This window comes from Sminthopsis crassicaudata, chromosome 3 (assembly GCF_048593235.1).
Source record: "Sminthopsis crassicaudata isolate SCR6 chromosome 3, ASM4859323v1, whole genome shotgun sequence".
In the NCBI taxonomy this organism is placed as follows: Eukaryota; Metazoa; Chordata; class Mammalia; order Dasyuromorphia; family Dasyuridae; genus Sminthopsis; species Sminthopsis crassicaudata.
Genome location: NC_133619.1, coordinates 509,712,985 through 509,728,904, shown reverse-complemented (window position 1 = coordinate 509,728,904; position 15,920 = coordinate 509,712,985). Strand labels below are relative to the sequence as shown.

Sequence of the window (15,920 nt, the reverse complement as noted above, 5' to 3'; positions counted from 1 at the left end):
GTGCTGAAGAGGAATGCAAAAGTAGAGAGGCAGTGTGCTATAGGCATGTATATACCTAAAAGATACTTCCACCGACCAGCAAACATTTATTATTTTTTACTAATATCTTTATTATTTATTTATTGATATAATGTGTCAATCACTATGACCTAAGTGTTGGACATACAAAAAGATGTAAGAAAATTTCTTCAAGGAACTTGCAATCTAATGGAGGGTTCAGAGTCTAGTATCTGTATACCTATACAATCAACAAGCATTTATCAAGCACTCTGCAAAGGCTGAGTTAGTAGAGTCTTAAAGGAACCAGATGAGCTGGGAGCTGGGAGTCAGAGGCAAGGAGGGGGAACCTTTCATGCATGGGACATAGTGCAGATGTTTGGAGGTGGGAGATGAAGGATAGGTGTGAATGGCAGCTTAGTGAAAGAGATGGCATCTTGGTCTCTCTATGGCAAAGAGATAATGGCATAATGGATTTGGACTCAGGAAAAACTGTTTTTGCATTTTGGCCCTCCCCAGATACGGGACCAGGGGCAAGCCCTTCATGTTCTCTCCTATAAAATGGCAATAGATATGGCACTTGCCTGACCCAGCAGAACGCTTCTAAAGAGCTTTGTGTGATATTCAGGATGGACGCCTTCAGTGTCCTCTTGGTTTTCTCCAGTTTATTTTATCTCTCTTGTTTGCCCAAACTTGTCTCCCTCACCGGAGCACCTTTGTATCCCTGCCACTTAGCACAGTGCCTGGCTGTTTATTAAATGCCTTTTGATCTGTCTTACTTTGCTTTTGAGGTGACGAGAATAGCAGGATGACTTAAAATGCCCAAGCTAATGCTAACAGAGCACTTTAAGATTTGCAAAGTGCTTTATAATATACTTTTTTCTTATTTCATTCTCTCAGTAACCTTGGGAGGAAGGGGTTATTAATAGTCCCATTGAGGCATATATGTTAAGTGGTTTGCCCACGGTCACATAGCTAGTGAATATCCGAAGCAGAATTTTAACTTGGGTCTAGTACGCTAGCCACTGCACCACCTAGATGCCATGTAACATGTAGTTAGTATTTATTAATGATAAAATGAAGAAAAACTAGTAAAATTAATAGTAAAAATAATACTGTAGTAAAAATGAACAGCAAAATAAAGTTAAATAAAAATAATAAAATAGTGAAATGAAGAACACTTCTTGTCATGCTTTAAAGCTTACAAAGAGCTTTTTTACTAGTCATTTACTAATGAGGGAAACTGAGGCCCAGAGAAAGGGAAAGACTTGCCCAAGTTCACCGGCCACTAAGCCCCAGTGCCAGACTTTAACATTGTCTCCTGACTAAATTCACTCTCTGAGGTAGTTGATGACTGAGCAATAGCTAGCAGTAACTATGAATTCTTTTGCCCGAGTCAGAAACCCCAAACAAACCCAAAAACCAGTTATGGGGCAGGTAGGACAGAGCACAGTTTAACCAGTGACACAGTTAAGCTGAAAAGCCTTCCTGGTAAGTTGTATTCTAGAGAGAACAGCCCCATTCTCTTTAATGGTTGGGCCAGAGAGGAGGGGATGGTAGCCGCCTCCTCTGGTCCCATCCGGAAACCGGGCTCAGTTTGGGGCATCACAGTTTGAGCCAGAGGGCATCCAGGAGGGTGCAGGGTCTCAAAGTTCGTGCCATTATAGAAGAGTAATGGCGGGTGTGATCTGTTCTTCAGATATATGGAGGGCTGTCCCATGGGACCATGTGACTGACAGGTTATAGAAGGGATCCCTAGCCAGGTCTGGGCTGCTCAGGGCTTGTGGTTATGTTCTGTGGGTCTCCCGGGACTTCTTGGACTCTCAGTGTCTGACAGCTCGCCCTACTAACTCTCGCCGCCTTTTTTTGTGAGTTCAGTCCCTAGTCTGACCTCCCTTCTTGGCCTTCTGATTTCTCTTCATTTCTCCTCCAGCTCCAGTACCAGACTTTGCCTCATCACCCATCCTCTTCCAGGGCCGTTCCACTGCTCTGCTAACATTGGACTCGGCCTTCCTCCTTCGGCTCTGCCCCTGCAGTACCTGCCTCCGAGGCCATGGGGAACTCCCTCATGTAGGCCCTGCCTCAAGAAGCATCCAGCTAGCCTCAGCAGCCAGGTCAGCGGGGGCCGGAGTGACCTTTGGGAATGGGAGGGAGGCGCTGCTGTGGGAGGTAGGATCTACACATGTTGCGGGGAGCGGTTGGCAGAGGGCGGATGGGAGCTCCTGGGAGGGGACCTTCCAGGCAGGGGACTTCTGATTGCCTGATACTGCCTTAACCTTTCTTCTCTCATTTTTCACATCCCTCCTTTCATACTTTTTCTCCTTTAGTCTTGCTTCTTCTTTGTTTTGCAGTCTTTGTCTCTGCTTTTTTTTTTTAATTTAAATTTTATCTTTTATTTTCATTTATCTGTATTTCCCACTGTATTCCTCTTTCCCCCCTTATTATTATTATATAATAATATATAATATATAATAATGTTATATATTATATATAATAATATTACATATATATAATATTATATATAATAATATATTATTATTATTATATAAGGATTATAAGCTAATCCTTATAATAAAAATAAATTTTTAATGAAGGAAGAAAAAAGATCAGCAGACCTCCATTTTATTTAAAAATTGTTAAATTCGCATACATCATTTATTTATTTATTATTAATATATTAAAATTATTAAAATTTATTTTTAAAAAAAGTCCCATGGTTCTCATCTTCTGCAAAGAAGCAAGAGCTCATTATAATTTCTTCTTTTTTGGTATCTCTGCCTGATTATTCGGTGTCATTCCCTCTACCCTTAGTCGATTTGGGGCTCCCCCTCCCATGAGAGTATCGGTTCATCCCTCACCCCCATTTCTGACCTGGTTCTGGCTTCTGTCTGTGTGTGTGTGTCTGGTTCTAGGTACAGGCAGGGATGAGCTGAGGTTCCGGAAGAGCTGCCCTGCTGCCCTGACCATGGCGGAAGAGCTGGGGGATGCGCTGCCTGTGACTGAGTGGCTGCGGGCATTGCATCTGGAGCAGTATGCTGGGCACTTTGAGCAGTTTGGGCTAGTATGGGCAGCAGACTGCCAGAGCCTGAGCGATGGACAGCTCCTCCACATGGGCGTCACAATGCCCGGACATCGCAGAAGGATCCTGTCTGGCCTCCAGCGGGCCTACGTCTCGGCCCCTGAGGAGCCCCAGGGGCCCATCCCTGCCCCTGCCCCTCGGGGACCTCCCCGGCCCGTGCCTGCCAAGCGCCATGTCTTTCGCTCTTCCCCAGCCCCAGCCCCAGCTCTGCCCAATCCAGCCACAGCCCCAGAAGCAGCCCCTGTGCAAGCACTAGCTTCAGCCCCAGCCTCAGCTTCAGTCTCAGTTCCAGCCCTAGTACCAGCTCCCACCTTAGTTCCTTCTTTGGCTTTTGCCCCTCCTATCCCTCCACGAAGGAGTTGCCAACCTCCTTACCCCTTTGCTCCTCTGGAACCTGGCTCATTGAGGGACCCCAAGCTGCCTCCACTACCTGCCAAACGACACCAGGTGGAAGGCAGAGCCCCCTCCATTCCACCTCGGACCAGCCCATGCAAGTCTCTGATGAGGTAAGGAGGGGAGCTGGGGGCTGGTGATGGGATGTAACTCTGGCCTTGGGGCTCACAAAAGGGGAGACCTGCCCCCCATCTTTGATAAGCTTTTGGACTATGAGAAAGACATGGCTTAAGACTCTGAGGACTCAGATCAGTTCTAGGGAGAGAGAGTTTCCTGAAGGAGGCAAAACTTGAATTTAGACTATGAAATTTGGATGACAGAAGATTTCAGTAGGTAAAAATAGAGGTGGGATAATACTCTTGGCAAAGAGGAAGTGGGGAACAAAAATTCAAGAAGGAAAATTCTAGGCAGGCCTGGAGCCCTCCAGCTGGAGAGAAGGATCCCGTTTGGCGAGAGAGAAGTTGGGCAGCCTTGCTTATGTAATCTGATTCTTCTTAAAAAAAAAAATGGGTCACTTTGGATGAGTCTTCTTAGCTTTTAGGCCAGGGTCGCTGAACTGAGAGCTCAGAATGGTGGGGCCATTGATTTAATTTACCTAGATATTACCAAACATTTGACAAAACTCTCCCACCCTCCTTGTGGAAAGACAGAGAGATGGAGGCTAGATATGTAGATGGATTCCTTATTGGGTGAGTGAATGGACCCAAGACTAGTCATTAGTGACCTGGTCGCTGGGCTGGCAGGAAGTCTTCCATGGAGCGCCTCATGGATCTGTGCTTGGCTCTGGACTGTTGAACATTTTTATCTTCAGTTTGATGAAGACATAGATAATATGCTGGAACAGATTTGCGGTTGACTCAGTGGCAGGAAGGAGTACTTTGAATGAAAGAGTCAAGATCCCCCCAATCTTGACTGGCTAGGATGTTTGAATAAGAAAAAATTGAAGAGTAACACTGGAAAGTCTTATATTTAGTTTAAAATAATGAACCTCACCAACATAGGTGGAGAAAGCTTGGTTGTGACAAGGATCTGGGTAAGGGGGTTTAAGTCAACAACCAAGAAAGTCCAAATGATGTCAGGTTCTATGGAGCAGAAATCCAGGATTAGGGAGGGGCTGATCCCGGTGGCTATTACCTTCAGTTCTGGAAGGACAGTGGGAAGCTGAAGAATATCCAGAGGAGGGAGCACAGTCAGAATGGCGAAGAGTCTGGAGGCCCTCCCTCCTGAAGACTTACTGAAAAACCTGGGGAGATATAAAGTGGAGAAGAGAGGGAGATGTCATACCTGTCCTTAGTGATTGGAAGTGGACACAAAGCAACTTAGACTTGGTCCGCCTGGTCTCAGGGGTGGGAGGGAGAAGTAGGAGTGATGGAAGCAGAGAAATGCAGAGGTGGAGAGACTTGATGGAATCCAAGAGTGACAGAAACCAAAGGTGAGGAAAAGCCTGAAGGGCCATTTGTTGGTCGGAGGTGGAGGGGCTTTCATGCATGTAGACTTGAGGAGCCCCTTCTGATTTACAGCTCATGCTTCAAAGTACCCATTGGTATTGAAAAAGTGAGCCCAGTGGCAGTGTGACTGATTTTTTAAATGCCGGGCTTGTGTGACCAGTAGAAACCTAGCAGAACTGCTTTCTCAGGTCTTTCCCTTATGTTAATATTTCCTTTTGCAGTCTGTTTGTGGATAGTGGTGAGCCAAAATAGGTTCTAAACAGGGGATGGATGTGGTTAAAAAGTAGGCTGTGCATGGTGTTCGTGGCCCCTATGCACAGGAGTCTAGAAAAAGAGAGGATGCTAGAAATCTCTCAGGGGTAGAGGTGGTAGGAAAGGCCAGGGCCATGGGATCAGTCAGCTGGAGATGGAGAGAAAGGAACAAACATTTGCCTCAGTTTTTTTCTTTTTCTGTGTCTATTCTAGTAGCTTTCTCTCTCTTTTTTTGTGACTTTCTGTGTTTCTCTCTTCTTATTTTTTAAAAGTTATAATGATTTATTCATTGACATTAACTAGAAATGGTTAATAACAAGTTTAGGTAGCTGAATCAACTCTCAAATTTCATTTTTCACAAAACATCTTATTTAATTACTTTAGAAAAATTTTTCAATAGTATTTTATTTTTAATTACATATAAAGATCATTTTCAACATTCATTTTTATAAAACTTTGTTTTATAAATTTTTCTCCTTCTCTTACCTTCCCCTTCCCCAAGACAGCAAGCAATTTGATAAGTTAAATATGTGCAATTCTTTTAAACATATTTCCATATTTGTCAAATTGTGCAAGAAAGATCAGAAGAAAAAAATTACATGAGAAAGAAAAAAACAAGATGAAAATACAATGCTTCGATCTGTATTGAGTCTCCATGGTTCTCTCTCTGGATGGGATTGGCATTTTCCATCCCAAATCTTTTGGAATTGCCTTGAATCACTACATTGTTAAGAAGAGCCAAATCTATCACATCAGCATTCATTTTTGTTAGCTTTTGAGTTCCAATTTTTCTTCCTCCCTCCCCAAGACAGGGAACAATCTGATATAGATTATACATGTACAAGCATTTTAAACATATTTACATGTTAGTTAAACCATTTCATTTTAACAAAGGAAAAGAAAGGCAGATGAGAAAAACAAAATAAATGGCTTAGAGAAATCCAAGCTTTCCTCTGCAAACTTGCTGTGAAGTTCTTTTTTAGAAAGCTGTGTTCTCAGTTAAAGTGCTTCCACATACACCAGCTAATTTCATCCTCACACACATTTTCCCATTTTACAAATGAGGAAACTCACTCAGGTTGCCTAGTGTCACACAGCTAATAAGTGGGAGAGCCAGGTCTGTGTTTTCTCATCATTTTCTCAGTCTTTTAATCTCTCCCTTTTGTGTCTGTCTCTGTTCCCATCTCTTATTCTTCTGTTTCTCTTTTCCCCTCTTTTTTGTAACTTTCTCCTTTTCTACATTCCTCCCCAGGTCTTTTCATTTCTCTCTGTCTGTCTCTCCCTCTCTCCATTGTTCTCTGCATCTCTTCCTCTGTTCCCTTCCCCATTTTTTTCCATCTCTTCTGCTATTCCTCCCTCCCTTCCTTTATCTCTAACCCGACTCTGACTTGAGTTTTCTCCTTGTCTAGAGGTCAGAAACTAGAAGTAGAGGTCAGGGAGGAGACTTCAGTCTTGGGGATGAGGGCCATGAGCGTGGAGGGGAGGGGAAACTACAAAAGGCTCTGGGCAGGGAGATGGGACAAGGCTGACCTGAGTGGACCGAATTGGTGGGGGGTGGGGGGAAGGGGATGGCATTGGTACCTGGATCAGAGTCACAGCTAAGGCCCAGCAGAGGGAATACTGGAAGTGCAGAATTGGAGACTGTGTAAAGCATAGAGTTCCCCTATTCCTGGCTTTCTCCAAGACTCAATTCAAAATCCCCCTTCTCAGAAAGATTACCTCTGGTTATATATCTTATTTCTATTTCTATTGCCTATCTCCTTAGATCTCAGCTCCTTGTAGACAGAGACATTGTTTTTACCTATTTGTACTCCTGGTACTTAGCAAAATGCTCTACATATAGTCAGTGCTCAATAAATGCTTGTTGATTGACTTCCTGAGCTGGGAGCCACGGTTTTGGAAGAAAGATCCAGTCCTGACTTTAGTTCCATGCCTCCCTCTAGTGGCAGATCTCTGGTCTGACACTTTGCCGTCCAACTGCAAGATTTTGTTTGCCCTCCCCTCCTCAATTCCCCATAGGGGAACCCTATCATAGATGAGAGGAGATCCACCCTGGCTTTGGGAGTACCTTCTAACCTGTCTGAAGAGACGGGGCTCACACCCAGGGAATAGACAAACAGGAAGGACTCAAAAAACCAAAAGCCAGACTACATCAGAGCTTTAAGAAAAGGGTGATTTTTGTGGTTTGGTTCTGGGGGGATTGCCTGGAAGAGGCAGGACTGGAGCTGGTCTCTGAGGACTTAGGAATGTGGGGAGAGGAGGGAGGTGGGACAATACTTTCTGACTGAGGGATGGTCTCCAAGTGTTTGGAATTTCTCTGATTTGGGTCAAAAGGAAGGTTGAAACAAGGAAAACAGGATCTCTCCCAGGCTACTTCAGTGTCTCCCAAGCCTCCCCCTCCTGAATCTAAACCGGGAGTGGGGTGTTAGATGGGTAGGAATGACAGACAGCAGCTGGACCCTGGATCCAGAGCTGGCTTCCTGATTGGGGGTGGGAGATGCCAGGCTGGGCAATGGGGCAGGGATGGAGCTGCCTGCATGGAGTGCAGAACCAGTTCTTGAGAGACGGGAACAAGGACAACATAGGAGCTCTCTCTTTCTCTGTCTCTGTCTCTGCCTCTCTCAATCTCTGTCTCTCTTCCCCACCAGAGGTTCTCTCTCTGTTTCTCTCTTTCCCCCCATCCCATCTCTCTTTCTCCCTTCCTTTTGTTTCTCTTCCTCCCCCTGCCTGCCTTCTCTCTCTCTTGTCTCTGTCTTTTCCTTCCTCCCTCCCTCCCTCTCTCTCTCCCTCCCTTTTCCTCCCTCTCCTTCTCTCTCTCTCTCTCTTCCTTCCTTTCTCTCTCTCTCTCTCTCTCTCTCTCTCTCTCTCTCTCTCTCTCTCTCTCTCTCTCTCTCTCTCTCTCTCTCTCTCTCTCCTCCTCTCCTCCCCTCCCTCCCTCCCTCCTCCACCTTTCTTCTGTGTATGTCTGCTTCTGTCAGCTATTCTTCGTCTCTTTTCTCTCTTTTTCTTTTATGTTTTCCTGCATTTTTCTCTCTTTTTTCTCTTTGCCTCTTTTTACTTTTTCATCTGTTTTTATCTGTCTTTCTTTGGCCCTCATCTCTTTCTGAATCTGAATTTTTTCTTTTTGTATTTCTTTTTTTCTCTGTCTCTCTCACTCCCAGAGTCAACAAGCATTATTAAGCTCTGGTCTAAATGAGAAGAATAAAAAAAAAAGGAAAAAAAAACCTTACCCTTGTCCTTAAGCAGCTCACAATCTAATGGACAAAACAATCTGTAAATAATAAATCCACCCACTATATAGAGTAAGTGAAGGAGGGCCCTGAAGGAGGAAAGGAAGAGGGCCCTGGTAAAAAGCTTGGAAGAAAGTCAGCTTTTTGGGTAAGTCTTGCAGAAGTCTGAAAAGCTTGGAAAGCGTCGTAGGGAGGAGGTGTGCTCCATGTGGGGGCTGGTGCAGGTGAAGTGTCCAGAGAATGAATGTCCTGTGGGTGGGGAGCAGCAAGAGAGCCCGTGGCACTGCATCATTGAGTTCCTGGAGGGGGAGCAAGGTGTGGGAGGCTTGGGAAGGGCTCAGGTAAGGACACTTGGAGATGATAGGAAGCTGCTATAGTTTGGTGAGTAAAGGCTGACATGGTCTAACGTGCGCTTTAGGAAAATCTCGTTGGCTTATGAGCAGAGGCTGGACAGGAGTGGGGAGGGACGAGACCAGGAACTGCTCACTACAACAGGAGAGCCATTGCAGTAGCCCTGCTGTGAGGAGATGGGTGGCAGCTGTGTCAGAGGAAGGGAAAGGGGATGTAGGGAAGAGATGTCATGAAGATAGAAACACCAGGTTGATATTGAACAGCTCGGGAGTCACAAATGTGGCTTTTCGAGGGAACAGTCTTCAGAAGGAGTAGATGTGTTTCCTCGGCTCCCGGTGCAGAACTAATAATAATAATGACATTAAGTGCTTATTTTATGGCGGACACTTTGCTAAGTGCCTTACAAATATTAGCTCACTTGATCCTCAACGACTGGGAAGTCGATGTTATTATTGTCCCCATTTTTCAGATGAGGCAGATGGGTCACACAGCTTAGGGTCTGATGCCAAACTTAACTCGGGTCCTCCTGACCCCAGGCCTACTAGCTGCCAGAGCAATGGGAAAGAAGTGAAGTTTGGATCGACATAAAGAAGAGTATAAGAGCTAACATTTTTCCTCTCCACTACTGTGCTGAGCTCTCTCTTTGATACTATGGGGAAGATAAACGTTTAGATGAGGCTCAGTCTCTGGCTTGTAGTAAGGAAAAGACATGGAGAAAGAAATAGATTAGATTAGACTATGACAATTCAATTTATAAGCATTAATGAAGCACCTACTGTTTGCAGAGTCCTATGCTGGGGGAGATGAAAGATTAGATAGGTTTAGTCTCTATTCTTATAGATCTTTCCTTCTTTTTTTACAATTGCTGAAGCAATTGGGGTTCACACAGCTAGGAAGTGTTAAGTGTCTGAGGTCACATTTGAACTCAGGTCCTCCCGACTTGTGCTCTATCCATTGTACCACCTGGCTGCCCCTGTTTTTATAGATCTTGAGGACTGTAGGAGAATTAGCACACAGGTAACTACAGTACCCTGTGTTGTATTAGGTAAATCCAGCACAGGTATGCAAACTAACGACTTCTGAGGTTTTAAGTTGGGGGAAAGGGGTCTCATGGAGAAGGTGCCATAAATAGTTGAACTTTAAAGGCAATGGGAGCATTTAGCAGCTGGAAAGAACTTAAAGGAAGGCGCAGGCTCACTAGGGAGCCGCCACGGGATGTAGTTGAAGGAATCCTTTAAGGCAGCTGCTAGTACAACGGTAAGAGCGCTGAGCCTAGAGTCAGGAAGACCTGAATTCAAATTCAGCCTCAGACACTTATTAGCGGTGTGACTAAGCTAGTTACTTCCCTTCCTTCTGCCTCAGTTTCCTTAGCTGTAAAAAAGGGGTAATAATAACACCCACTTCCCAAAATTGTGATTATCAGATGAAGTATTTATAGTGTTTTTGGTACAATGTCTGACATATAAGTAGGCTCTTTATAAATGCTTGTTACCTTGCCATGACTCCACAACATTAGCTCCATGATCCCCAGAGAGGGAAAAGACCCACTGAAATCTGTAGGTCCTGAGGACTGATGGTGAACGGTCGAGGAGAGGGCAGCCTGGAGGTTCTGTGGTGGAGAGGTGCCCTCTTCCAGCCCGACCTCCTTGGGGGTGCCCTGATGATATCCCTGTCACGTGGTCTTTCAGCTTCTGCTCTAAGGCCCAGGAAGGAGGGGCCACCCTCTCCCGAAGCATCCTGCCCCCATCCCCACCCCCCGAAAATGCTGCTTTGTAGGAAGTTTGTCTTCATATTGAATCTTCAGTTTTCTGCCTCATTTCTGCCTTCTAAGGCCCAGTACAAGCCGGATCTCTCTTCTCCATGACCGGCTCGAGGGCAGCCATCTTATCTCCCCCCACCCCATGTCCTTGCTTCTCTGGGCCCAGCCTTCCCAGTTCTTCAGACAAGAAGTCTCCCCTCTGTAATTGCGGCCTCCCTCCCTGTCCCGGCCACCTTCTTCTGGACTTGTTCCAACCTGCCATTGTCCTTCTGAAGTTGTCCCACCCAGAACGGGACCCAGTGCTGCCTGTGAGGTCCCTGCCGCCACCACTTATCGGCCGTATGATCTTGGGCAAGTCACTTCCCTTTTTTGGGGGAGGGGGCTTTATTTTTAAGTTGAATTGAATACTCTCCAGATTCCCTAACCCTATGCATCAGACAGAGAAAGGAGGGAAGGACTGCAGCACAGTTAGGGGCACTGTGGTCAGTAACTGAACAGACTGGGGGAGGTGAGGAGGTGATTGTCCTTCCCGATGACATTCTGGGAGGTTGCCCCATTTTGGCATGGACATTGGCAAGCCATGGTGGGCCCAAAGGAGGCTGACCGCAGCAGGAGGGGATTGGAGGCTGTGGCATCTGAAAACACTGGAGAGGTCTAGCTTGAATAAAAACCTTTGGGAGAGACATGAGAGCTGTCTTTGAAAGGCCACCGTGTTGGAAGAGGGATTAGTGTGACCCCAGAGGGCAGAACTAGGAGCACAGCCATAGGGATGTAAAGAAAACCCCACCCAGCAAGGAGAGTGTCCAGCACTGACCTGGGCTGGAAGCATTTGTTGAGATGGGGGTCCCCTGGGGGAGTACAGTAGGCCTATTACTTCCTCTCGGATGGGCTGCTCTCCTAATGCAGCTGAGTGTCAAGTTTACCCCAGAGACTTTCACACATTCCGTTGTTACCCACACTCCTCCAGTCTGCTTTTGTGAAGGATTTTTTACTCTGTGGTCAGAGGACCTTGGCTCAAGCCATGCCTCTAATGCTTATTCCTTTGTGTCCCGATGACCTTCCCCTTCCTGAGCCTCGGTTTCCTCATCTATAAAATGAGGGGATTGGACTGAGCGACTATGAATATCCCTTCCAAATCCACACATCAGTGTTCCCATGAAATGTATTAGAGCTGATTTTTGAGCCCAAGTGCAGAACTTTTTGGTCTATCAAATTTTATTTCATTATAAAGGTTTGTGAAGCACTTTACAAAAATGCCATTTCATTCTCACAAAAACTTTGGAAGTAGGTGCTGTTATTGCCCTATTTTACAGCTGAGGAAACTGAGGCAGATAGGAAGTGACTTGACCTGGATCATGTAGCTAGTAAGTATCTAAGACTGAATTTGAAATCTGATTTTCCTAACTTCAGGCCCAGAGCTCTCTCCACTGCGCTATTAGAGGTATCTTAGCTGATTTAGTCCATCGTTTTAACCTGTCTGGATATTTTGGATACTGATTTTGTCATGCCGTGTGTTAGATGTCCTTCATAGTTGGGGGTTAGCTGCACATTTGATGAGCCAAACTACAGATATAAATGCTAAACTAAGCAAGGTAAAAGATGGATCCCTGGGGTCCTCCACTGGAAACCTCCTTGCTTGTTTCTTCATATGTAAAATGAGGGAATTGGACTCAGTGGCCTCCACAATCCTTTCTAGCTCAAAGGTAATGATCCTGAGTTGTTGTGAAGATCAAATGAGATAATATTTGTTACATGCTTAGCATATTGCCTGGAACATAGTTACTTAAATAAGTACATCTATCCTTCCCTGCCCCTTCCCCTTCCCCTTCCCCTTTCTCTTCTTCCTTTTTTCTGGCCCAAAGTGTGCCACATCAGTAGGAAGGGAGCCTTCTGTCCCTAGATGTCTTCATGCAGAGGAGTGATAGGCTACTTCTGGGAATGCAGGGGTTGTAGCCAGGACTGATGATTGCAGTAAGGGTTGGTCGAGATGCCCTCTGAAGTTCTTGCCAACTCTGACTTCATTGCTGTGAGGTCATTGCTGAGATGTCTCACGAAAATCTGTGATTGTGTGTGTGTGTGTGTGTGTGTGTGTGTCCATGTGTCTTCCTGTTCTCTGTGCCGGGGGGAGGTATGGAGAAGGGGAGGATCGCTTTCCATCTGTGTTTCACTGTTTGCCCATCTGTGCTTGCATATGTGTCCATCTGTGTGTGCTTGCTTTCACAATAGATGCTGAAATAAACTTGGGATAACACCTTGGGGCAGGAGTCTCAGGTATTCTCAGGATTGAAGTTGAGCCTGGGGGTGACCAAGAGTCAGGGACCCTTCCAGCTTTGGGTGTTTCTGCTGTGTGTGTGTGGGTATGTGTGTGTATGTATATGTAGGGATATAAAATTATATATTCATACAGAACATCTGAGCTAGTCAGGATCTTAGAAATTATTGAGTCCAAGTCCCTCAAAGGAGGAAACTGATGTCCAAACATGGAAAGGTCTAGCCCAAGATCTTAGAGAATGTCTAAGAACTGGAACTGAAAATAAGGTCTCCCAGCTTCTATGATGCTTTTTCCATCAAATGGAGTCTCCCCATGCAGATCCTGGAAAGCCGCTAGGACTGCCCTTAGTTTAGCCAATCCCTGGCCTCCTACCTCTCTACCAGGACTGTTCTGTGAGGATGATGAAGGTGATACGAGTATACCGAATGGGATGATGTGGTAGAGAGCTCCTTGGGCTGGGGAGCCTGGAAAACCGGCTTCTGCTTTTGCTGAGGTACTTCCCTTACTCTGGGTTTCATTTTGCCCCTCTATAAGGAGAGGGAATTAGTCTAGACACCCTCAAGTTCTAAATGCCCTCCCAGTCTCTCTAGAAAACCTTGTCCTTTCCTAGCCAATCCCAGGCCCCCAAGTAGATGGTCACTTGTTGCTAGGGAAGCTCTGGGGAAGGTTTTGGTTCTCATCATAGCTCAGAACTGAATAGAGGAAGGGAGGATACCCCCAGTCTCTTACCTTTTATCCTGGCTAGCTGTAGCAATAAAAGGTGGCACATAATTGGGGAGGACGGTGAGGGAATGAAGAATTTTAGGGGGGGGGGCAAACAATCTGGGGGCACTGGGGAGGAAGTATCTACCCCAGGGGATTGTGGGTGGCTTTTTTCATTTTCTCTTTGTGGGATCATGTTTTCAGGAAGTATCAAGTGGTGAAGGGGGAGAGGCGGGGAGCAGGAAGCAGGCGGAGCAATGGACCGAGCATAGAGACACACAAACACAGTACCTATACACCATCGGAAAATAGATGGACATTCCCAGTCACATACTTATCACCTCAGCCTGGAGCACCCACTGATGGAAACCTGTAGATACACGGAACGATCCCACAGACATACACTGACAGATAGCACACTACAAAAAAGCACCCGCACAAACACATGCACGCATCACAAATGCTGATAGACACAGCTGGACAGAGAAAGAGAGAGGAGGACGAAGAGGATACCACTTGAGGGTGAGCGGGTGTGCTGTCTGTTGGTTAGTCCGGGCAGAGCCCCTGGGAGAGCGATCTAGGGAGTCTGGGAAGGCGTCCGCTGCAGGGGCTCAGTGTGGGTCTTGTTCCTGAGGTTCTCCCCTCTCAGAGACTCGTATTTTGCCTGCATTCTCTCCTCTTTAGTGAATTCTTTGCTGATCTCAGGATTTTCTTTTTTTTTTTTTTTCTTGCTCTTCTCTCCATCTCTTGTACTGTCTCTCACTTTTCATTCTATCTTCTCCCCCTTACTTTCTCTTTTCTTTGGGTCTGATTTTGTTCAAGTTTCCATTTCTTTCATTGAGTTGATTTTTTTCTTCCTTTTATTTCCTTCTGCTTCTCCATCTGTCTCCTTTTCTCTCTTCTTTTCCTTCTTCTCCTCTCCCTCCCTCTGTCCTTCTTTTAACTTCTTCCCTCTCCCCTCTCTCCCTCCTTTCTTTCTCCCCCTCTTTTTTTTGTCTCCTCCTCTTTCTTTCCCCCTCTTTTCTCTCTCACTTTCCTTCCTTCTCCTGTAATTCTAGGTATTTGTCTCTATAAGATTATCTCTGGTGTTGTTCCTTCTTCTCCACTGACTCTATCCTCTGAGAAATGCTTACTTAACATGGAGACAGCCAGTATAGGAAGAAAAGAATGAAACATTTCTCTTTTTCCTTCCCCTCCTTAGCCAGGAAAATGGATCCGTGGGTCTCTGACTCTCAGGCTGTAAACCTCACCCCCTAAACCCCAGGGGTTGTATGTGTTTTTTTTTTTTTTCAGGATAGGGCTTGTCTGGGGCTGTGGTTCTGTGTAGCTGCCTCCTTCCCCCATCACCTTTCCCAGGGACTGTGTTAGGATGACCGTGGCAAAGTATGACTGGATTTTTGTTCCCTCCTTCCTTCCCTCCCTTTCTTCTGGGACTTTAAAACTGATTAATTCAGTGTCCGAGGTACTAGGTATATCTGGGTCAGAAAATAGCCAGTTACATATCCTGATGGGGCCCAAAGCTAAAGTTTATCTATGTTTGTCATACATAGTCTTAAACCTAGAAGTGGGAATCCATAACTGGTCAAAAATCTCTTCTTAAATACTTCTGACAAGAGCCTCTGGACACCTCCAGTGAGGGGGAGCTTGCTTACTCCTGGAGCAGCCCAACCCATTTTGGGACAGCTCTGGTTGTTGTGAATGAGGAGATGGGTCAGGGCAGATTGGTACATGGAAAGTACTTGGTGAAAGGGGTTCAGACTCTGGGGAGGGGCCTCCACAGGAGGTCAATCCCTAGAGACGGCTGGGCAGGGGAGACTTCTGGAAGACAGGGCAGCTTGAGCTTGAAGGATGAGGAGGATGAAGATAGGAGTACAGAGAGTTTCCCGTATATTAAGGGGCAAGTAGACAAGGGAAGAGCTGGCTGGAAGGTCCTTTGTGTCTGGGAGAGATGAGGATGAGAGAGAAAGAAGATTGAAGGCAGATTCCAGTGACAATACTGAGGAATCTGGACATCCCATAGATCATAGGGGAGCCATGGCAGGTTCCTGAGCTTGGGAAGTGACAGGGTCATAAATGGTTATAGAAAGCTAAATTTGACTCCACATACAGAAAGGAAAGGGGCTACTGCTGTTTTCCAGAATAAAGAGACTAAGATCTGAGCGAGATGGGGGAAGAGAGAGGAGATTGTTAGGATTACCAGGTGAGAACTCAGGTTGTCTGGACAGTGACAAGGTGAGAATTCAGGTTGACTTGACAGTTCTCTGGCTCAAACCTGTGCACAGAGGAAAAGATTTTACAGATCTCCTCCCAAAGAAGGATTATAATTGAGCAGACGACCAGACTCTCACAATTCAAGAACATTACAGGAGATGGCCAATATCTGTTTCTCTTTTCTTCTGTTTTTTCCTCCCTTTCTCTTTGTGCCTTTGACTATCAA

The 15,920-nt window shown here is 45.7% G+C and overlaps 1 protein-coding gene across 3 annotated transcripts in view; it reads left to right on the top strand.

The window, feature by feature from the left end:
- The first annotated feature begins 1,973 nt into the window (after window positions 1–1,973).
- ARAP1 (ArfGAP with RhoGAP domain, ankyrin repeat and PH domain 1) overlaps window positions 1,974–15,920 on the top strand; it is a 73,578-nt gene continuing 59,631 nt past the window's right edge. For 2 of the 3 annotated variants that reach the window (XM_074303998.1, XM_074304000.1), the window contains exons 1-2: window positions 1,974–2,111; window positions 2,910–3,582. In XM_074303998.1, the coding sequence (XP_074160099.1) occupies window positions 2,963–3,582 (620 nt within the window). In that variant the 5' untranslated portion in view covers window positions 1,974–2,111; window positions 2,910–2,962. Of the gene's footprint in view, window positions 2,112–2,909; window positions 3,583–13,777; window positions 14,006–15,920 lie in introns of those variants that run through there. The other variant, XM_074303999.1, reaches the window with a different exon arrangement.